This window comes from Myotis brandtii, unplaced genomic scaffold, assembly GCF_000412655.1.
Source record: "Myotis brandtii unplaced genomic scaffold, ASM41265v1 scaffold155, whole genome shotgun sequence".
NCBI lineage: Eukaryota > Metazoa > Chordata > Mammalia > Chiroptera > Vespertilionidae > Myotis > Myotis brandtii.
This window is the reverse complement of record NW_005355621.1, coordinates 2,479,585-2,502,605: the sequence shown is the minus strand read 5'-3', so window position 1 is coordinate 2,502,605 and position 23,021 is coordinate 2,479,585. Positions and strand designations below refer to the sequence as shown.

The window sequence follows — 23,021 nt, the reverse complement described above, 5'->3', positions numbered from 1 at the left end:
ATTTCAGAATAACTATATAATGCTAACATTCTAACAGCACTATGATCTTTGCTAACAACAAGCCAAGATTCAGTTCTCCATCAAAAATTTGTCTCTCTCTCTCTCTCTCACTCTCTCTCTCTCTCTCTCTCTCTCTCTCTCACACACACACACACACACACACACACACACTTTCTCGTCTCTACAAATGCAGCTTGGATTATTTCCTGTTCTTAACTATTAAGTCTTCTGAACAAGATCGACATTCTTTCAACAAATCGATGATCAAAAATGACCCACTGCTTTCATGAAAGATCTCTCAAGGTCATTCTGTGTTTCAAGGGCAGCCTGCCAAGGACTTGCAGAGATGAAATTGAATTAGCATTGGCACAGGGAAATTCATAGCAGCAGGTCAAAGTCCATTTATCTTATGCTCAGCAGAACCTATTTAGGTCAGGTGAGGAGTAAGTAATTGGCAAATTGTTCCTCATCTCGCAGAGAGGCGGGTATAGTTAAAAACTATTGAAAGCGTGGTTGGGCCCCTTTCATTTTATGGATGGTATGCAGTAGGCACCACACATCCGTGAGACAACAGAGGTTAAACTAGAACTCTCCCCTAAACTGGCATTATAAGTTAAACAATAATCAAGTGCATTTCTGCTGTGTCTGTGGTTTTAAAATGATTCACTGTAAACATCCTATAGGCTTTCCTACTTCATTAACTTCGGAGATTGAGCTTGATTCTATGTCTGTGTGAAATTAGCATAAATACTGTTCATTCTGGTTCGACACAAATTCCTTTAAAAAATGTTAAGGCCATTTAATGGAATCAGGGCCAACTGCAGAGTGCCCTGACTGAAGTCAAACGACTGATTTACGATTTTTGAAAAAGCCATTGGCGGTTATCTTGCGTTTTCCTTCTCGGTAACTTGAGAGCAGTTTGTAGGATTAATTAGTCTCCAACGTCCCCATCTCGATCTCCAATAAGCCAAAGAAAATGAAAACTTAAGGCTAACAACGCTGTCCCAAGCAGATCCCCCAGTGCCGTTAGGTAGGGGATGGAGAAGCTGTCCGGGTCCTTTCCCTTCCTCCAGAAGTGACGGACCATCCAGTCAGCGATCCACAGCAAGGTAAATACCTACAAGAGAACACCGGCGATTACTCCTGTGGCCTGGACATTCCCAGCCTGGTGAACATGACCATGAGTCTAAACTACTGCTTTCAAAAAGTTAACAGCATGCATCTCAGAACCATGCTTGAAAAGAAGAAATAGCTCATTGACAGGAAGATTTTCTTTTCACAAGAATACATTTCATTATTTCTGTGATAAAATTCTTCTTCAACATTTCACATGTATCTTCTCATTTTCTTCTAGCCTCCCAATTACCACAATCATCCTTATAGTTAATAGAACTGTGCAACTGCCAAATCACTGGTTTGTTTCAACTTTTTTCTATATGATAATCCTGTGACGTAGGAAGAAGATACATGAAGAAGAATATAAATATTACAATTAGGAATCATTTAATTCCTAAATGATTGAAATAAAGATGGAGAACTGACCATTCATGTATTAATTACTAGAGGCCCAGTGCACGAAATTCGTGCACTCGAGTGGGGGTCCCTCAGCGCAGCCTGTGCCCTCTTGCAGTCTGGGAGCCCTTGGGGGATGTCCGACTGATGGCTCAGGCCTGCCCCCGCTGGAAGCAGGCTTAAGCTGTCAGTCAGACATCCTTAGCACTGCCGCGGAGGCTGGAGAGGCTCCCAACACAGCTGCTGTGCTCACCAACCATGATCCCGGCTTCTGGTTGAGCAGCGCTCCCCCTGTGGGAGCGCAATGACCACCAGGGGGCAGCTTCTGCATTGAGCGTCTGTCCGGTGGTGGTCAGTACACATCATAGCAACTGGTCGTTCTGCCGTCGGGCCGAAACTGGCTCTCTAACATCCCTCAATGGGTCCCAGATTGTGAGGGGGCACAGGCCAGGCTGAGGGACCCCCTGGCGCACAATCAGGGCGGGGAGGGACACTGGAGGTTGGCCAACTGGGGAGGGTTCATGTATTAATTACTAGAGGCCCAGTGCACGAAATTCGTGCACTCGAGTGGGGGTCCCTCAGCGCAGCCTGTGCCCTCTTGCAGTCTGGGAGCCCTTGGGGGATGTCCGACTGATGGCTCAGGCCTGCCCCCGCTGGAAGCAGGCTTAAGCTGTCAGTCAGACATCCTTAGCACTGCCGCGGAGGCTGGAGAGGCTCCCAACACAGCTGCTGTGCTCACCAACCATGATCCCAGCTTCTGGTTGAGCAGCGCTCCCCCTGTGGGAGCGCAATGACCACCAGGGGGCAGCTTCTGCATTGAGCGTCTGTCCCATGGTGGTCAGTACACATCATAGCAACTGGTCATTCTGCTGTCGGGCCGAAACTGGCTCTCCAACATCCCTCAATGGGTCCCAGATTGTAAGGGGGCACAGGCCAGGCTGAGGGACCCCACTGGCGCACAATCAGGGCGGGGAGGGACACTGGAGGTTGGCCAACTGGGGAGGGACCATGGGAGTGCTCCAGGGTGTGTCTGGCCCATCTCTCTCAGTCCTAATTGGCCGGACCCCTGCAGCAAGCAACCGACCAGTCGGGGCATCTGCCCCTGGTGGTCAGTGCATGTCATAGTGACTGGTCGACCAGTCGACTATCTGCCCCCTGGTAGTTAGTGCATGTCATAGGGAGTGGTTGAGTGGCCTTAGCATATCATTAGCATATTATGCTTTGGTTGAACGGACGATGGGACGCCAGGACAACCAGACACTTAGCATATTAGGCTTTTATTATATAGGATAAGGCCATTGGTGGCTTGTAGAAGAAAATTTCATGGTGAGAACAATGAACAGAAGGTAAGAGCATTGAGGAATGACCTGTCTATATAAATACAGATGTAGACAGAGTGTCAAGTTATTTTAAAGGACTATTCAAATACTAAGGTAATGCATGTGTTTTCTAGAATATTGGGAAAACAGGGGTGGGCAAAAGTAGGTTTACAGTTTTGAGTACACAGGTAAACACAGTTTATTCTTACATTATGATTTATTTATTTTGTAGTATTTATTTGTGTTACAACTATAAACCTACTTTTGTGCATCCCTGGAAAAAGACCTCTGTGATGCTTTGAGTTTGGGGACAGATAAATGGTTTATTTTGTTTTGTTTGTTGTTGTTGGTGGTGGTGGTGGTGGTGGTGGTGGTGGGGTGTGTGTGTGTGTGTGTGTGTGTGTGTGTGTTTATCCATTTAGAGTGGAAGGATTCTGAGATTTTCAAACTCCTGAAGGGTTAAGGGGACTTAAGATTAGAGAGGTTAATGTTCACTGGTTAGGGACAAGCCGGCAAGTACAGTGGATTACTGAAGAGCACTTATCTAGCCCTAGCGGTTTGGCTCAGTGTTTCCTTGGAATATTGTGAATAATGAATTATTTAAAATGGCATAAAGTAGCAGGTACTTAACGCAACATGTTTTATTTTAAAACTAAATGGTTATTTCAGAAACGCATGCTTTTCACAGTGAAAACACTCAAAAATCAAAGTAAGAGTAAGCTGTGTTTTCTTTCACATCATCTGTTTGTTTTTTATAAAATATGCATAACCTTTTAGAGGTAAATATACCTTCTGGAAAGGCAATTTTGTAGCCCCAGCTAACTGTGCACCTTCTAGCTGTGTTACTTGGAATTTAAATAAATATGTAAAGTACAAGAATATATGTTTGCTCTGGACAATAGTGGTTCTCTTGGCCAGCACCTTCTCTGAGCTAGAATCAGCATTCCCAGGTGCTAGCCTCCCCTCCATGCCCCAACTAACGGCCAGTAACAAACAGCCTTGTGTACTGTGTGAAGGAAGATGATTTCTTTGGGAGAGGAATGCTTAGAAATATGAAACAAATAAACACCAGAAAGAGCTCATTAGCACAGTTCTTCCCAACCCCTAACTTACAAAGGCTGAATTTATTTCCCCTATAAAAATATGCTTCCCTAATCCAGTTTCCAGACTGGAAACTTTATGCACTAAAGTCTAATATTTAAATGTCTGTTAAGAAGAATTTAGGATTACCAGTCAACAGGAAGTCAATCTCCTGATATTCAGACAAAAGCATCTTTGCTTTGGTCTGAACTATGTTTGCGAGGTGGCAGGTGGGGGAAGGTGAGACAAGAAGGGACCTTATTTGGAGGAGGAGCCCATAATATTCGCCCAACTGCCCCAGGGGCCCATGGCACAAAAATAGTTAAGACCTTCTGTCCAAAAGAAACTCACAGAATGTGTTCGAGGACACACATATTCATAGCCTTGATTTTTAATAGCAAAACACTATAAATAACCTGAAAGTCCAATAGAAGAAGAATGGGTAAATAAATTATGGAATATTCATACAGTAGAATATTATATTGCACACTTCCCTGCAACCCTAAGATCAGGAGTCTGCTCTGCTTAGAGACATTTTGCCTGATCCCAGCATAACTCCTTTACAAGAGCAATGAATTCAACTGTGTCTTTTTATTTCTGACACGGAATGATGGTTTCATCATCCTTTGACATCTTTAAGCATCCCTTTTAATGAATGCAAACATGTCTCATTTTACTACATTTCCCTAGATGGCACAAAAACAATTTAAATTCATTTTGTTAGTCAGAACTAACATGGCTATTTCGTTTTAAAAGTAAAAAGTGGTATGGTGCTAAATATTTACTTATTAAAATAACTAAAAATTTTAAGTTATAGAATCATTCAGGCCAGTCCTTTGGAAGTGAATATTCTGGGTCACAATCAACCAAGATTTTATTCTGAAAAATTTGAGGAATGGTTTTTTCCATTAGCGCTTGCACACAGCTATGCCGCAAGATTTTTGAGTAGGTGATGTGAAAATTCCTCTAAGTCATGTCTGCAATCTCAGCAGGGCTCAGGAACGGCCTACCCAGCACACTAGAAAAAGATGGCTCAGCTTCCCTGGTCCTATCTTCTTCTTATTCAGACTTGACAGGCTGAAAAGAGCTCCACTTCTCAATGACTTGCTCTGCGGGATACAGGATGCTGTGCCTCTAATGAGGCAGGGCAGTTATTGCATCTTCTGTACAGAACTGCCTGGAGCCCCAGCATACCTCTCTAGCGAATTAATCATAGGAAACTGTCTCAATTTTAAGACCCTGCCATCTAAGCTATAATAGCATAATCACATTATTATATCACATAAATGCAATCACATAGCTAAAAAGGAATCTTAAAAATTCACCTAGTATTTCAATTTCCTACCTTAAGGTAACCATATGAATCAACTCCCAAAGTTAAAGTAAAAAAAGTATTAGAACTGTAGATCCTCCCCTCACTTTTCCTTTATCATTCTCTTCACACTTTTCTTTCAACCCAAGCTAACAGACAGAAACCAATTAGGAGGCAGAGGCAGAGCAGTCACACAGAAAGAATAAAGAGATCCCTGCTTTCCAGTTGGAATCTGGCGGATTTAAATCCTGAGGAGCGAAAAAAGAATGTGAGTGAGGTCAGGCAAACTGTTAAAATCCCCTAGGTGGTTAGCTCTTTCCTTTCAGATGCCATCTGGGAATTGGATTTGGGTTAAGTATCGAAATATAAAAGATATAACCACACCATTTAATGAGGACCTACTATGTGCCAGGTATTTATAACTACTGTGCAAAGAGAAATCATTGTCCTCATTTTATAGGCAAGAGCAAAAAGATCCCCAAAGAATTAAGTAACTTGCCCAACAAGGCTAAGCCAACAAGGCTAAGCTACCTTGCTCAGCTACTGGGTACTTATTCTGGGGTTCCACTTACGGTCATGTTGCCACTTCTTCCTCATTTAGAAGAATGACTCCAAGGAATGGGGTATCAGAGGCATGGTAGGGATTCTTAATGCTAGAATCCACAGGGCTTAATCCTCTCACTGACACCGTAAGAGACTCATTGCCCAGTAATCCACAGCTACTATGATGATGATGATAAAATACTAAAACAATAATAGCACTTCAGATGCATTATCTCTTTTTTCCTTATAAAAAGCCCTGAGGTAGGTCTATTCTTAGTCTCCTTTGACAGATGAGAAAACACAGTCCCTGAGAGATTACCTTGCCCAAACTGCCACAGGTGGGGAGTGGTGGCAAGCAGAGCCCAAGCCCTTACGCACTATCCCCACTGCGTCAGAGGAAATGTATCAGATCTCTCAGGTTTGCTGGGAGTGGGAAAAGTGTTGAAAATTATCATTCTACAGAATAAGCTACACTCTTTATTATGGTCTTCAAGACCTTTCATGATCTTGCCTGTAGTTTTCAATTTTATTTTCCATCACTTCCTTTCATAAGCCCTGTGCTTCAGAAATTCTATCTATCTATCTATCTATCTATCTATCTATCTATCAATATGCAAAGTGTCCCCTTGGGAGTTCGACCAGGAGACCAGGAGTTCGATCACTCGCTATGACTTGCACTGACCACCAAGGGGCAGCGCAGAGCGAAGGAAAGCCCTGGCCGGCAGCCGGGGAAAGGAGGCGCCGGTCGGCAGCTGGTAGGCCCCGATCAGCCCTGATTGCCAGCCAGGCCTAGGGACCCTACCTGTGCACAAATTTCATTCACCAGGCCTCTAGTTTTCTATAAATACCCTGCTTTTTCTCATTTACTTAAGGCTACTCCCTTCTGTGAAATGGCGTTTTTTATGGATTCCACAAACTCTTACGCACTACAAAACGACCCTGTTCCCAAAGAAAGAAGCTCTCCCAGGACTGAGCTTCCACAGCACTCTGTCCTCCTCCTCTCAGGACACTTGGGACATATTTATGTCCTTGACTGGGTTCCTACTTGACTCCAGTAGACATCGTTTCTGTGCAAACTCTGTGAAAAGATCCAATGAAACCAAAGACACAGCTTCAAGCCTACAGAAAGTGCCATCCTGAAAACTATGACCCTCACTAAGGGCTAAACATAGTGCCCAAGTTATTCTTGTAAACACAGGAGTGTAGACTGGAGCCAGGCTCCATCGCATGTCTGGATCTGGGTACGTCACTTAACTTCTCTCCACGCCAAATGCCGCGTCTGTATTGGGAACTCATAGTGTAACTTACCTCCTGGGCTGTTGTGAAACTCAGCCAGTTCCTACCTGCAAAGTGACTAGAACAATGCACGGTTCACAATAAATGCTCCATAAACAGTTGCTACTATAATTTTTGAAATCTGTATGTATGTAGATGAAAAGTGGCACAGATCACCAAGCCTTAAGAAAAGAACTGTCAGAGATGAAAATCTTTCAGAAAGAACAACTTAGGTGATAAGGAGAAAAACTGGCTTATGTATAAGAGAACCAGTATTCTTTTCCTCTCAAAAGTCACAGGTCAAAAGGAGATACAACTGATCCCAATAAAGTACCCAGTCGAATCATGGCAAAACAAGTTGATTATAGACTTCCAGGTAAATTACAGAGGTACTGGGATCACAGCATATACCTGGGAACCCGAGGGAGTCTGTTTTAGGCCAAACAAATTTAAAAATAGATAGCTTCTAAACTTAAAAACAGACCAATTCAGAACGATCTACTTAGACTTGGACTATAATTTTTCAGGAAAACAATGTTTTATGTATTGCCTGAGTTCTCTGGCTAACCATCAAAGGCAATTTAACTTAATATTACTTTAGTAGTAATTACTGATTTTAACATTAACATACTGTTTCAGTTACCAGATTATTTTAATTTTAACACATATTACTAATATGTACAACAATGCTTTGCAACAAATCATATTTATTATGGGAGTGGGAATTCACAAAATCATACGTTATGAATGCAGGAGGGGATTTGCATGACAGTGAGGGTCACTATACTTGCTGGTGTGCCCAGGATAGTAACGGTTTATACTTGTCGCTCTAATATTTTTTAATATAAATATATTTTAAATGTATTTTTTATTAATTTCAGAGAGGAAGGGAGAGGGAGAGACAGAAACATCGATGATGAGAGAATCATTGATCGGCTGCCCCCTGGTCGCCCCTTCCTGGGGATGGAGACTGCAATCCGGGCATGTGTTCTGATAGGGAATCGAACCTCGACCTCCAGGTTCATAGGTTGGTGCTCAACCACTGAGCCACACTGGCCAGGCTGTTGTTTTAATTATTAACAGCTCCCTTTCATTCTCAAGGGTCCTGGTTTGGATGAAAATTACATGGTTACCTTCGTGATACTCACCCTTAAAATACAAGTGAGGAAAGTACGCCACAGGACAGTGCTGTGACTTAGCCGAAGTCATAGAGCTAAGTGACCAGAACTAGAACCCAGAGACAGTTGTTCCTAGTCCAGGAGTCTCCCTATCATCCTGCACAGACTCTGCAGGAGCAAGACCAGGGTGACGCCTGCCATGGGGACCAGCAGTACTTGGCAAATGTGAAGTCTATGGGAGGAAGTCTCTGGCCCTCCCAGTGGGACTTTATGGGGTCAGGAAATGAAAGCTGAGAGATTCAGGGGATCTTGCTTATGTACCCCCTTTCTGCTTTCACTGTGCCCACTTGTGGCTTCTTGTCCACCACCCCTACACCAGTATGGGACAGATGATGGGGGAAATAAGGAATTCCGTCTTGGCCGTGTTAGGTTTGGGATGCCTTTTCAACATTTAACTGGAGATACCAATTTGGGAGACAGCAGGGAAAGGGTGGTGTCTGAAGCTCAGGTCGCTCATCACAAGAGCAAGAAGAGTGCTGCACAGTCGGAGAGCACAGACAGGGCCCAGGGAGGGTGGGTGGTGTGGAGACAAAAAGCCTCAGGGCACTGAATAACCTGCCCCAATAATGAGGGAGAGAATAATAATGCCGAGGACAATAATGAGGATTAACTGCAGCTCCCGCCATTATTGGAAACTTATTATGTTCCAGGAACTCTACCAAGTACTTTATACACATTAGCTTATCCTCTGAGGCCAGAGAGGTTATGAAACTTAACTAAGGACACAAAATAAGTAACAGAGCAGAAATGCAAGCTCCGGCCTCACGCAAGAGAGCTCTGATCTTTCGCCAATGCTCTGCACACTGGGGTCTTATTTTCCCTCTTCTTTCCTCTGCATGTGATGACAGATAGTCTGGCTTACAGAGATTTGTCTCCTGTGGAAACATTAATTTTTATGTTTCCATAATTAAAATAATTACACAGAACCATGTGACTGTGACTTCAGAAGAGGTTGTCCATGCCTGTTATTTAACTTATTTTTCAATTACACGTTTGTCAATGCTTCTTTTCGCGAGTATGTAGACCATATTTCTGCCCCAAGCATGTTCTGCTAGAGGAGAAATGGAAGATGTTTGCTCTTAATTTGCACTGCTTGTATTGTGGCCACGTTCATATTACAAACCACATGTTTTAAAACGACCATGAACTGTTATTTGGAAAACAGAAACACTTCTCAGAAATTCATTAATCCGTATTAACCAAGACCCTATTTCATTACGCAGGGCATTCATGTTCTCGTTTAAAGTGGGCTTGGGGTTTGCTGAGAACAATTTTTCTTGAGAGTACAAACCTTTTGGGAGAGATGAGATGGTGCAATTGACACGTAAGCATAAAATTCAACAAGTATTGCTTAGTGATAAAATTTGAGGAGGCATCTGTTTTTAAAACGATATTAATAAAAAGTATAAGTATTGCCCTAACCAGTTTGGCTCAGTGGATAGAGCATTGGCCTGCGGACTGAAGGGTCCCAGGTTCGATTCCGGTCAAGGGCATGTACCTTGGTTGCGGGCAACATCCCCAGTGGGGGGTGTGCAGGAGGCAGCTGATCGATGTTTCTCTCTCATCGATGTTTCTAACTCTCTATCCCTCTCCCTTCCTCTCTGTAAAAAAATCAATAAAAAATATATTTTTAAAAAAGTATAAGTATTATTATTTTGTTAAGAGTAGTTTCCAGTAACCATATTTTTACTACATGACCCTGCTCCCTGGCAATGCCCACCCCCCTGGACTAGGAATGGCTACGGGGCCCAGATTGGACCATTCATATCTGAACTTTCACAGTTGAAACTGGACGTGGAAAAGCAGGATACTGTCCCCATGAATGAAAGGCATGCAACGATGGGGACTTTTGCCCCAGAAGTGCAATGCAGACAACAGAGAAAGGAGCCAGTGAAGACGGAAGATTCTGCATCTTAAAGGAGCCTAAGAGTCATGATGGGGAGGCCCAATGCTTTCTACATCTCCACCTCTGTCCCCACGAAAGGCGGGAGTGTCTTCCTGCCCCTCCAATTCCACAGCTAGTTTTATATTTCTTGATAAAGTCCCATTTTTGTGTAAGCAAGTGCCAGCAGGTTTCTGTGACTTGAATTCCAAAGAGCATTGATTCAGATATCCATTGTTTTGCAATATATGTATAAAAACACTTGGATGTTTGTTTTATTAAGATGATAAATGAATTTTTCTTTGCTATAGTAACAATAAATTAAAGAATTAATTTTTAAAAAGAGTTTCATATATATCGTTATTAGTTCAAGTTTCTCATCAGCTATAATGTATACTCCAATCTCACCCAAAAAATCTTCTAAAGAATGAAAGCCAGGCACAAGCACCAAGTTTGATTCTGAAGTGACAGGGGAAGAAGACTCTACGGAGGTAAGTCTTAGGCTCTTTTTAGCTGTTTCATGCATTTAATTCTGATCTCCCACAGCTAAGAGAGGATCCGAAGTGGCTGGGACAAAGTCTCCCATTTCTTCTGTACAGTGATGAGCACAGTACTTGAAGACTGTATGTACTACATAGTTGATGAAACCGTGATAGTTACAACTCTCAACTTTACATATTGAAAATTTGTTATCATTCCACCGTTTAAAAGAAACATTTTGTCTCTCCCACATGAAAATAACAGATATGCCAGGAGCGACGGTTTTCTACAACCAAACTTTCACAGCGAGCCGCTCATAGAACTTGGTGCTACTAGAATTCTGTAGAGTTTGTGGTAACCTAATTTTCTGTAGGAAGCCATCAGTAGCTAAAATATGCAACTAAAAATTTCATTTAGAGATGGTTTGCACTGTTTACCAATTTTATTAAACACTTTGTTGGAATACAATAGGCATCTAGGGCTAGAAAAGTCTCATTGTTCTTTTCCCATTTAGACTTTTTAGCAGGAAAAAAATGTCAATATACTCCATCTTTTGGCCTTTTGTAGGGTATGTGACCCAAACTCTATGTTAGGATGTAAAAAAGGCCTCTCTTTTTCTTTGCTGTAGCCTTCCACAATTTATGAGAAGCACCTGGTAATTAAATACCAAGATTGTTAGCTCCTCTGGTTCAAAGAGCCCCTCTGTTCAAACTGAGGGATAAGATAAGCTACTCTCAAGGCTGCATTTTTACATACATACGAACTCTTCATAACTTTTGCTCTAAGAATGTTTTATAGACTTTGGAAAAGTACTGTAAAAAGATAAGACACCTCCCCAGGATTGCTGGTTTACAACCCAGGGATAATTAGTAGAAAGTTCTCTACCCCTCTCTCCCCTCCTCCCTCCCCGGCTCCTCTTCAAACAAGCCTCTTTTGAATTCATAATTTTGCTCTAAGAATGTTTTATAGACTTTGGGAAAGTACTGTAAAAAGATAAGACACCTCCCCAGGACATCTGCCCGAACTGTCCTAAAGAACTAACAAAGACAATCCCCCAGATGTCTGCTCAATTTCACCTAGCAACAGCGGTAGCCCCAAAATCACCCTCCTTTCCTTGTCCAGGGCTTTGAAAGAAAGAGCAGCTTTTTTGTTCTTTGCCTTTTGTATTGATTAGCAATGCACTGGCCCTTTCCCTTCGGGGAAAGTAAAAATAAACTTTCTTTCTGCATCTATCTGTTCTTTTAGTTGTGAATTCTTTCACAGCCTGTCACTGGCCCAGAAAACCCTAACACTCTATGCTTTTGCTTTTCACAAAGGAAGGCTTTCTAATACAAAGGGGAACAAGTAGGGGCTTTAAATAAAATAGGGAAATGAATCACAATGTACTGCTGTTCCTTCTTGGGAAGGAACACTGCCAGTCTGTGTATTTGATTGATAGTTATCTTTGACCCTTCTCAGGTTTATTATGCAGTCAAGGTACTACATCCTTGAAAAAGACAGTAGGGGAGAAGGCAAGAATGAATTCGAGACAGAAAACCCTGAAGAAGATACTCCCTTCTGTGCATCTTAGAAGGAAACCCAGCAAGGTCTGTCACAGCCTGGAATTCCATATTATGCTTTTGATTTCACAAACTAGCAGGTTTTAAGCAGTCAGTGGAGCACCTGATCGAGTAAGATGTGAAGGCAGAGGAAATCACTGCGTAGAGAGAAAGAACCCAGGTGCCCCTGAGTTTGTAGAAGAAAGTACACTCTGGTTCTAGCACATCAAAGTTGTAGGTTCAATGGGCTAATTTGATATAGATGAAAAATTGTGTTCTAAGGTCAACAATTATACCCTTAACCACAGCTAGCAGCCTCATACTAAGTAAATGCTCACTGATGACACAAAAGGTATAACAGGCAATACAGGATGGTGAAGTTTGGTGCCAACCCATCCCTACTATTGAAAAAGTAACTCAAGCCTGACGGTTTGACATCAGGAATGCTGTTCACACATTACTCTGGCCTTGACATATTTCAACTACTCCGATTGCTCTTGGGCACTGGGCAAGAACATGAGGAAGACAACAATCCATCCCATCTACATCCATGGTTCAATGGCCTTTCATCGATGTTCCTAACTCTCTATCCCTCTCCCTTCCTCTCTGTAAAAAATCAATAAAATATATTTAAAAAAAGAAAAAAGAAAAAGTAACTCAACATGTAATGTGATTGATCAGGAATGCCGTTCACACATTACTCTGGCCTTAACATATTTCAACTACTCCAATTGCTCTTGGGCACTGGGCAAGAACATGAGGAAGACAACAATCCATCCCATCTACATCCATGGTTCAATGGCCTTAACATCACAAAACAAAGGCACATTTGTTAGGTTCCTTTTAATTGCAAGACCCATAATAAATACCTGAACAACATAATTTGGGACATGGAGTCCATCCTATATAATAAAAGGGTAATATGCAAATTGACCCTAACAGCAGAACAACTGGGAATGACTGGTCACTATGACACACACTGACCACCAGGGGGCAGACGCTCAATGCAGGAGCTTTCCCCTGGGGGTCAGTGCCCTCCCACAGGGGGAGCTCTTTTCAGCCACAAGCCAGGCTGATGGCTGCCAGTACAGTGGTGGTGGTGGGAGCCTCTCCTGCCTCCTCAGCAGCGCTAAGGATGTCCAACTGCAGCTTAGGCCTGCTCCCCGCTGGCAAGTGGACATCCCCCAAGGGCCCCCGGGCTGCCAGAGGGATGTCTGACTGCCAGTTTAGGCCTGATCCCCCAGGGAGCGGGCCTAAGCCAGCAGGTAGACATTCCCCAAGGGATCCCAGACTGCGAGAGGGCACAGGCCGGGCTGAGGGACCCCCCCGAGTGCACCAATTTTTTTGCACCAGGCCTCTAGTGTGTAAATAAGACACAAACTAAACCATTCCAAGTCCCAAACAATTTCAAACTGAAATGGACTTTCTACTTTTCACTTGACAGAAGAACTAGCCATAGGACCAAAATTAGAAAACTCATATACTCTGAAGAGCTCCTATACTAAAGTTCCTTTTATAAAGAAATTCAAACATACACAAAAATAGACAGAATAGTACAAATCCCATGGCAAGCTCATTACCACCACTCAGTTTCATCAATTATCAACTCATGACCAATTCTGCTTTATCCATACCCCTAGATATCAAGTCATTTCATCTTTAAACATTTCAGCAAATCCTTACAATTTTGACTGAACATTGATAAAACTTGTGAGGTTTTATGTTCATTGCCTTTTATTTTAAATACCTATATCAGTGTAAGAGAGGAAACTGGTGTTTACTGAAAGCAAGGAGGAGAAAATTTACATTTCTCTCTCTCTCTCTCTCTCTCTCTCTCTCTCTCTCTCTCTCTCTGTGTGTGTGTGTGTGTGTTTGTGTGTGTGTGTGGTGTTTTTGTATTTTTTTTTTCTGGAATATCTGGGACCTAAATGTAGATGTAAGTTTTTTTTCCTCCTACTGAAGGAAGAGACAGAGCTGACAAGATACAGTCATTCAGTTTAATGAACACTCACTGAGCAATAGCAATGGGGCTAGATGCTGGAGATGTAAAAAATGAGTAAAACAAAGAGCCTTTCTCTAGAATGGGTGAGACAGACACATAAGAACAAGAAACAAATGTCAAATCAATCCATGAGGCAAAGAGGTAGAGTTATAAATAGAAACACGTTCTAAAAATGGCATGTTTATCAACAGACCAATGAATAGCCTCTGAATATGTACCAGGGGATTGAGGAGAACATAAATTATAATAAATGACCATATCATATAAAGCAATAAAGGTAGCCAGCAGTAAAAAGGCATTTGAAATAACTTTGTTCCTACTGAACAGTGGAAAAATATTAATCCCCAGGTAGTTAGTTGCTTTTTCTTCCAAGCTCTGACAGCAAGTTATATGTAACTGCCCCCAGAGTTTAGTATATTATACTAGAGGCCCAGTGCACAAAATTTGTGCATGGATAGGGTCCCTATTGGCTGCCGGCGGGGCCTTCCTTTGTTCCGCACCGCTCCCTGGTGGTCAGCGCACATCATAGCAAGCGATCCAACTCCCGGTCAGTCGAACTCCCGAGGGGACACTTTGCATATTAGGCTTTTATATATAGAGATTATGATATTATATTCATTATAATTATTTGTTCATATAATGGTCTTCCCTCCAGACTATGAGTCCTTGAGGATAGGGTCTGAATTTATTCATCCTGGGATTTAAAACCAATTCCTGCATCTACTAGAACGAAGGCTTATTGAATGAATAAGTGAATGAATTATTTACAGGTGACTTCTAATAAAATATCCAGCACTATAACTGTAGAAAAGTTAAAATATCAATTAAGTCATAAGCGTTCTTGTTATCTTAAGAATAGATTCTAGTCCCCCTTGCCTGGCATTTAAGGCCTTTCCATCTACACTGTCCCTAATCTATCCTTTTAACCTTATCTCATCTATTCCCTTCTCCTATGTATGAGTTACTGTGTATGAGTTACTTTCTCTTTCTTTCATAAGCTCTGTGCTTTTTCATCTCTATGCTTTTACTCAGGAATCTCTAAAGTTTTAAATTATGTAGCCCTTTCAGTATAAAATCTTTGAGTATACTTAACACCGTGCAAATATAGTATGCTCATTACAAGATAATCATAAAATAGAAGAAAACAAGCATTTTAAGCAAATGAGGAAAAACATATAGACATTTAAATCTTTTCTTTCCATACACAATGCATTATTTCACACATGCTTCACTTTGAAAATTACTGACTTGCCGAAACCGGTTTGGCTCAGTGGATAGAGCGTCGGCCTGTGGACTGAAGGGTCCCAGGTTCGATTCCGGTCAAGGGCATGTACCTTGGTTGCGGGCACATCCCCAATATAGTATGCTCATTACAAGATAATCATAAAATAGAAGAAAACAAGCATTTTAAGCAAATGAGGAAAAACATATAGACATTTAAATCTTTTCTTTCCATACACAATGCATTATTTCACACATGTTTCACTTTGAAAATTACTGACTTACATATAAAGAAGAAATCTCAGAGAATCTTTGTGAAAATTAACTGAAACAAAACATGTAAAGCACTTAAGAGCACTGGTCATATTGGAAACACTGTAAATGTTGGTTAATTTCATTAGCATCATTAGCATCACGCAGTTTCTTTCTACTGGAATAGTGTCCCCAAACCTATCCTCTAGCTTCACTCATGTGTGTCAAACCCCTGAAAGGCCAAATTCAAATGTTATCTCTCTAAAGAATTATTTGAATACATTCCTTGAGGGGTTAGGATTTCTCAGTATAGGAAGTACCAAATCCTATAGAACTTAGCAAGAAGTCATGACTAAGAAACCAAAATAAAGCTGGAACCGTTGGAAAAAATTAAGATCAATTTATAAAAAAAGGATACAATGAAGAAATCTGTGATTATTAATCCCAAGAAAAATAAAAATACACAAAAGAAAATATAATCACAGTATATTATCTGGCTCTATAGTAAGCAATGTTTAAATAGGCCTAATAATGAGAACACTGACTACTAATTTAACAAAAACTTGTAATATAACTATATGGGAAAGATGGGGCATCTCTGAGATTAATAAAAAAAAACTAGAAATTTAGGCACATCACTTTAAAACATACAGATAACTACCAGAAGAAATAGCTAAAATATTTCAAAGTGACTGTCTGAGAAATGCTTGAAAGGTAGAACCCTTTAGTATTATTTAATCTTAAAATTCTGTACATGTATTATATTGATCACACATTTTAAAAATAAAGACAATTTTCTTCAATTTTAAAATTAATAGCCTTCCATGTAAAATAAAGATGGCAAGCTGAGCGTATGCATTCACCTCTACTCGCTCCAAGTAACTTCAGTAACACAGCAGTGAAAAGATTTACAAAAGCACAGAAATCTCCCATAGAAAGGAAAAAAAGATAAAGAAATAGAGAATAAGAAAAGATAAGAAGTTTAATGCAAGAGTCCCAGGAAGCAATTAAGATTCCAGAAAGAGAGAGACAATCACCAAAGAAGCTTTTCAAAAAAAATTTCCTACAACAGAAGAATGTGATTTTTTACAAAAGGTTGAACTATGCTCAACAAAACAGTCCAAATACACCCAAACCAGGGCACATCAACATGAAATTTAAGAGAAAGGGGGGAAAGAGAAGATCTTGCCAGCTTCCAGGGAGATAACAGTAGATTTGTACAATGAAATCAGCCATGAGAATGGCATCTGCTGTTTTTCTCAACGGTAATGGGAGAAATTAACAGACAAGGAAGCTATGCTTGCCCTAACCGGTTTGGCTCAGTGGATAGAGCGTTGGCCTGCGGGCCGAAGGGTCCCAGGTTCGATTCCTGGTCAAGGGCATGTACCTTGGTTGCGGGCACATCCCCACTAGGGGGTGTGCAAGAGGCAGCTGATCGATGTTTCTCTCTCATCGATGTTCCTAACTCTCTATCCCTCTCCCTTCCTCTCTGTAAAATATCAATAAAATATATATTTTTTTTAAAAAAAGGAAGCTATGCCTTTCTCTGTTTCCTAAAAGAAACAGAATTCTATATCCAGTCAACATATCGATGTACAGAAAGAAAAAAGAAAAAAAAGTGGCTCAGTGGTGGAGCACTGACCTATGAACCAGGAGGTCATGGTTTGATTCCCAGTCAGGTCATATGCCCCGGTTCCAGGCTCGGTCCCCAGTGTGGGGCATGCAGGAGGCGGCCGACCATTGATTCTCTCTTGTCATTGATGTTTCTCTCTCTCTCTCTCTCTCTCTCTCTCTCTCTCTCTCTCCCTTCCTCTCTGAAATCAAAAAAGGAAAAAAAAAATTTAAAGGCAATTTACAAGATGCAAAGGCTCAAAATATTTACTCTGATGCACTCTTTCTCAGAAATCTATTAGAAGATGTATTCATATAAAACAAGACAATAAAAAACAGGAAGACATGGAATCCAGGAAACAGGAAATCCAAAGGTTCTATTGATCAGATCATATTAAAACAGGTCTTGAGTTACTAGTTTTAAGAAGATCAAAGCATTAGGAAGGCAGTAAGTTGATTTTTTAAATGTTAAAATATTTCATGCCTTTAGATTTACATGTAGTTACACTTTTACATCAATTAGAGCATAAAAGAAGTTTTAACTCTTACCTGTAACACAGCAGCAAATAAAAATACTACTACGAAGATTACAGTTAGCGAAGTGTGACCACTCTTCATCAGATGAATCGTGTAGAGGAAAATTAAATGTCCGGGAATCACTAAAAGCAGCAGAACTTGAGCAGACTTATGATTTACTCCTGTAATGTAAAATGTAAACGTTGTTAAAACAAAATCATATTTTGGTTAATAATAGGTCAGTTACTGAAATTTGAGGATTACTTTTTAGTTACGATACCACATAGCATCACATAAAATTCAACTGCTAAAAAGAAATGTATTGAAATTTGGAGATTACCTTTTAGTTACTGCATCACATAAAATTCAATTGCTAAAAATAAATTTCTTTGAAATTCTCCCTATGTTATAGTATGTTAATTAAACAAAAGGTGGTTGATAAAAATTGGCTATGAAGAACACTGGTCAGACTTTACATAAAAATAGAGGAAAGACAAAAGAAAAATATAAAGCTCCTACAGTACTAAAATGTTTCATTTTACATTTCCTTTAGAGTTCTCTCACTGTTATCATAAGCTGGGCATCTCTGATCCTCATTCAAAAGTCACAATTACATTTATTTTCATCAGAAAAAAATGACACGAATTGTGAGGCTTAAATGGTTGTTTTAGTTTGTTGGTACTCACATGCTTGGTTGGCATAAATAATGCACGTTTCTTGTAACTGAGGTTATCACCCCTCATCCCGTTTATCTGGGATCGAATGCCTCCATTGAGAAGGCCAAAAAGATCACTACAGGAAAGACAGCCCACCCGTCTCCCTAAACCACCTAGCATTGTTTGCTCATATCCATGAGGTTCCTCTTTCCGACTCATAAACAAGATATCCCAGAGAAAGGGACAAGAGAGAAAAATTACACAAAGCTCCTCAACAACTGCAGAATTGATAGGAATGATTTTTGCTCACTGGGATTTAATGAACAAAATCTATTCTATTTAAGATCTATTTAGCACTCGGAAATAACGAAGTTGTGCAACACTCACAAAATACGTATTCAACAACTGTTGCCCGCCTATCCTCACAGAGAGGAGAAGTTCCTGAAATAAAACATGTAAAAATCCACAAGCACGTACCTGAACCAAAGAAAGTTCTAAACGGGTAGTAACAGCCTTTGCGTTCATCGGGCAGTTCTCCTGGAATGCTGTGCAAGTGGAGGTACGTAGAAATCCTGCTCGCCTGAATGGCCACCAAATTACCACCAATCCCTGAAACACAGGAAAACAGAGTATATTTTAAACAACTTGCATCAATTCAACAAACTGCAAGCCTCTTTATGTCACACCCTGGGCCAATGAAACAAAATAAAAAGTTCTTCTGAGACGCGGATTTATTTAAGTGGAGGTAGATTTTCCAAAGGCATGAAAAGCATTGTTATGAAAAACATTATTTTTTCAAATCTGATTTACTGTCTGGTCTGAAAGCAGACCAAAATAAGTTCTTTTTAAAAGTTACTATAAAATCCCAAGATATAAAACTAGGTAACAAGACGTATCATGTTTATCATCTTAATGAGAGAGAACGTATGCTAGATTTATTCAAAAGATAAGGCTAGATACTTTTCTTCTCAGGTTACTAAAGAAATTTGTATATGGCACTATAAAAAAAACAAGAAAGTCATCTTTTAATCTAGATTATCTTCTTATATACTCTGCACATTCTAAAACTATATAAAAATTTCAATGTAGAGTAGAAATTTTAGATATAAAAGTGGATTTTGGAGAACTTATCTTCATATAAAATGTTTTCTTATACATAAATAAAAGTAATTTATATTAGATGTGTAGTATATCCTGTGACATGTTTTCCCCAGGCAGAATTACTTTTTAAATTATATTCACTTGGGCTATACTCAAATCCAATTTAATGAGAGCCAGACCAAAACCCAGTAGTACTGGATTAAAATTATCTTATTAAACAGAATCCATAGAAAAATCCCTGTGAACTTAAGTACTGTAATTCCCATTTTATAGATAAGAAAAAACATAAGGCAGATTTTAAAGGGATCGGCAGAGGACTGATAGATTTTTTTTCTTTTGCTTTTAATTTTTATTGAATTTAATGAGAGGGATGACAGATTTTCATGGACTCAAGTGACTCAAGCAACTGACTCAAACTGAGCTAACTCTGATTTATCCATGAAAATTGATAGGAGCAGCAGTAAAACAACACAAGATAGCAGATACAACCCAAATATCCAGAACTGAACTACCGCATTTTGCCTCACTACCCTTAAAAGCCAGGTATGCCTGACTCTCAAACTTATATCAGTAATAAGATTAAGAAACAGTTCTTTTCAAAAATGTGTTCTGCATGTTGAAAAAGGGGAAGGTCACTTTCACTCTGAGCAGCAACCTGGGGTTGGAGAGAGAATGAATGGGATGGGACAGCCCTCTTAAATCCGAGCCCTAAGATTCCTCTTAGCATTTAAGAGCATAGAAAGCCTTGATATCATTATGAAATAGTAGATCTAATCCTTACCATTAATAACTGGTGTGTAAACAACAATTCCAACCAAGTTTGGATCAGAAACAGTTGTGTCCAGAATAAGGCCTCCAATGCTGAAAGATACAAAATCATATAATTTAGGGAAGAGGAAAGGAAATGTACTAATTTGAAGCTGTTCTTTATCTACAAACACCTCTACTTTTAAAAATAAAATAATTAGCCTGAGCCTGGCTGGTGTCGCTCAGTGGTTGAGTGTCAACCCAGGAAGCAAGAGGTCACAGGTTTGATTCCCGGTCCCCAGGTTGCGGGCTTTATCCCCAATAGGGGACATGCAGAAGGCAGCCAATTGATGAAGTTTCTCTCTCACCGATGTTTCTATCTATTCCTCTCTCTTCCTCTCTCTCTCTAAATATCAATAAGAACGTATTTTTAAAAAGAAGAGATTGTTTTTAAAAATAAAATAATTAGACATTAAAAAATAGATAAAATATATTCAAGGTAAAAATCAATGTCAATCACAAATGTTGAAAATAAAACATGATATAAGCTGTAGCCCCACATTTCGGGGCTCTCTTTCTGATCTCCAAGATAAGTTACTTGTAAAAAGGAAAGTATATACTTTAAGTGCGTATACAATGAACACTTGCAGAAAAACATTTAAAAATATTTTTGTTGCCCAGAGAACAAAACTTGTTATAGAAAATATAAATAAAAAGAAAATAAAAATCAACCATAGTTACATCACTCAGAGTTATACTGTTAGCATGTTAGTAAATACCCTCCCCAGACATTTTAAAATGTGTATATGTTTAAAAATAAAAACCCAACTTGTAAAAGTATTTTCCTTCACTTTTATTAAATTTTATTTCTAGCATGCCCTAGCCGGTTTGGCTCAGTGGACAGAGTGTCAGCCTGTGGACTGAAGGGTCCTGGGTTCAATTCCGGTCAAGGGCACATGCCCAGGTTGCAAGTTCCTCTCTGGCCCGGGCCCTGGTCAGGTGCATGCAGGAGGCAACCAATTGATGTGTCTCTCTCACATTGATGTTTCTCTGTCTTTCCCTCTCTCTTTTCGTCTCCCAAAAAATCAATGGAAAAATATCCTCTGGAGAAGATAAAAAAAAAAATTATTTCTAGCAAACAAACACAGGAGCATTATTTAAAAAGTGAAAGTACCACAAAGCTTATAAAATCGTCCCTGGTCCCACCCCCCAGATCCTGCCTTCCACTACCAATTCTTTTCAACTTTGTTAGCTGTTTCTTCTGGCATTTAATTCTGTATTTCTAAATAACACATTTTCCCTACTATTTCTTAACTTATAATTTTAAACATTTCCCTAACAGCATCCACTGTGGCAGATGGAGGATTTAATCTCACTCTTCCCTCCTCACTTTAGTCCCTTCACAATTCTCTTCCTCTCTCTATCCTGACAGTCTGGTTACCATTTTTGGTGAAACATTTAGAGTTTATTTTATTATAACAATGGGATCATAATTCACAACTGAAATACACAGCATCTTGTTAGATTTCCTCACTTGTACTGTTCGCTTTGTCTCATATTTTTCTTAAATTTTTTAGCTGTTTATTACTAATTCAGCCTCAAATTTGTAGCGAAGTTAATGAAATGCCCCTGATTACAGTCAAGCTCATCCTGCAGGTAATCAATCGATTCCACTTTCTTTCTTCTTAGAGACATTCCTCCTGAAGCCCACTGTTCTCCCGATAGCCTGGGCAGTTGCTCTCTAGGCCTGGTGCACAGCTGTCATCCCTACCTACCCTTCAATCGCCCCATGAGGAGGCTTAATCTATGACTGTGACCAACTCCCAGCATTTCACAGGATCCTGTTGCCTGAATCCCCCCGGAAAAAAACAACCTACATTACAGAAAAACAAACCACATGCTATCCTCATTTCTATGTCGTCTTATTTCTTAGTTCCTTATTTTGATAAAATTATCTTTTGTCAACGTTTATATGAAAGGGCCTATGGGAAACCAATATACTGAAATCCTGTGTGTCTGAAAACTTCGTGAGTCTGTCCTTATGTTTGGTTGATGCTGAGACCGTATTTTATGTTCAAAACATTATCCCTCAGAATTTTGAGGAATCGCTTCTGGTGTTGCTAGTGGGCATCATTCCGATTCCCGCTTCGGGGTCTCCCTTCCTCTCTGTAAAAACATCAATAAAAAATATATATATAAAAAAACATTATCCCTCAGAATTTTGGAGGAATCGCTTCTGGTGTTGCTAGTGGGCATCATTCTGATTCCCAATCCTTTGTATGCAACTCGTTTTCATTCCGGAAGCTTTGGGGATTTTATGATGACGTGCTTTGATGTGGGCCCCTCCTACTCCAACTCTTGGTGCTGGACCCGTAGTGGCCCCTTTCAATCAATAGTGGCCCCTTTCAATCAGGAAGCCCATGTTCTTCCGTTCTGGGGAATTTCCTTATGTTATTTCTTTGATAATTTCCTCTCCTTATTGTTTGCCTCCAATTGTCTACCTCTCTGTTCTCTGTTCTACTTTCCAGGATGGTTCTACCTTCTAACTATTCTACTGATTTTGTTTCTGCTATTTGTATATTTCTGAATTCCAAGAGCTCTTCCTGTTTTGTTTTTTTCAACCCTCCTCTGAAATCATTCTGTTCTTACAGAATTGTGGATGCCGCCGCTTCTCATTTCTCTGAGGACATCGGAGATAGATTTTTGAGGTTTTTCAACTCTCTCCCAGTGGTTCTCAACCTTCCTAATGCCGCGACCCTTAAATACAGTTCCTCATGTTGTGGTGACCCCCAACCA

At 40.2% G+C, this 23,021-nt stretch overlaps 1 protein-coding gene across 1 annotated transcript in view; it reads right to left on the bottom strand.

The window, feature by feature from the left end:
• Positions 1-256: 256 nt before the first annotated feature.
• Positions 257-23,021, bottom strand: part of SLC41A2 (solute carrier family 41 (magnesium transporter), member 2) — a 66,143-nt gene continuing 43,378 nt past the window's right edge. Inside the window, exons 8-11 of the mRNA XM_005861669.2 lie at positions 20,260-20,339; positions 18,855-18,986; positions 17,755-17,903; positions 257-1,117 (exon numbers count right to left, since the gene is read on the bottom strand). Coding sequence (XP_005861731.1) covers positions 932-1,117; positions 17,755-17,903; positions 18,855-18,986; positions 20,260-20,339 — 547 coding nt within the window. The 3' untranslated portion in view covers positions 257-931. The remainder of the gene's footprint in view (positions 1,118-17,754; positions 17,904-18,854; positions 18,987-20,259; positions 20,340-23,021) is intronic.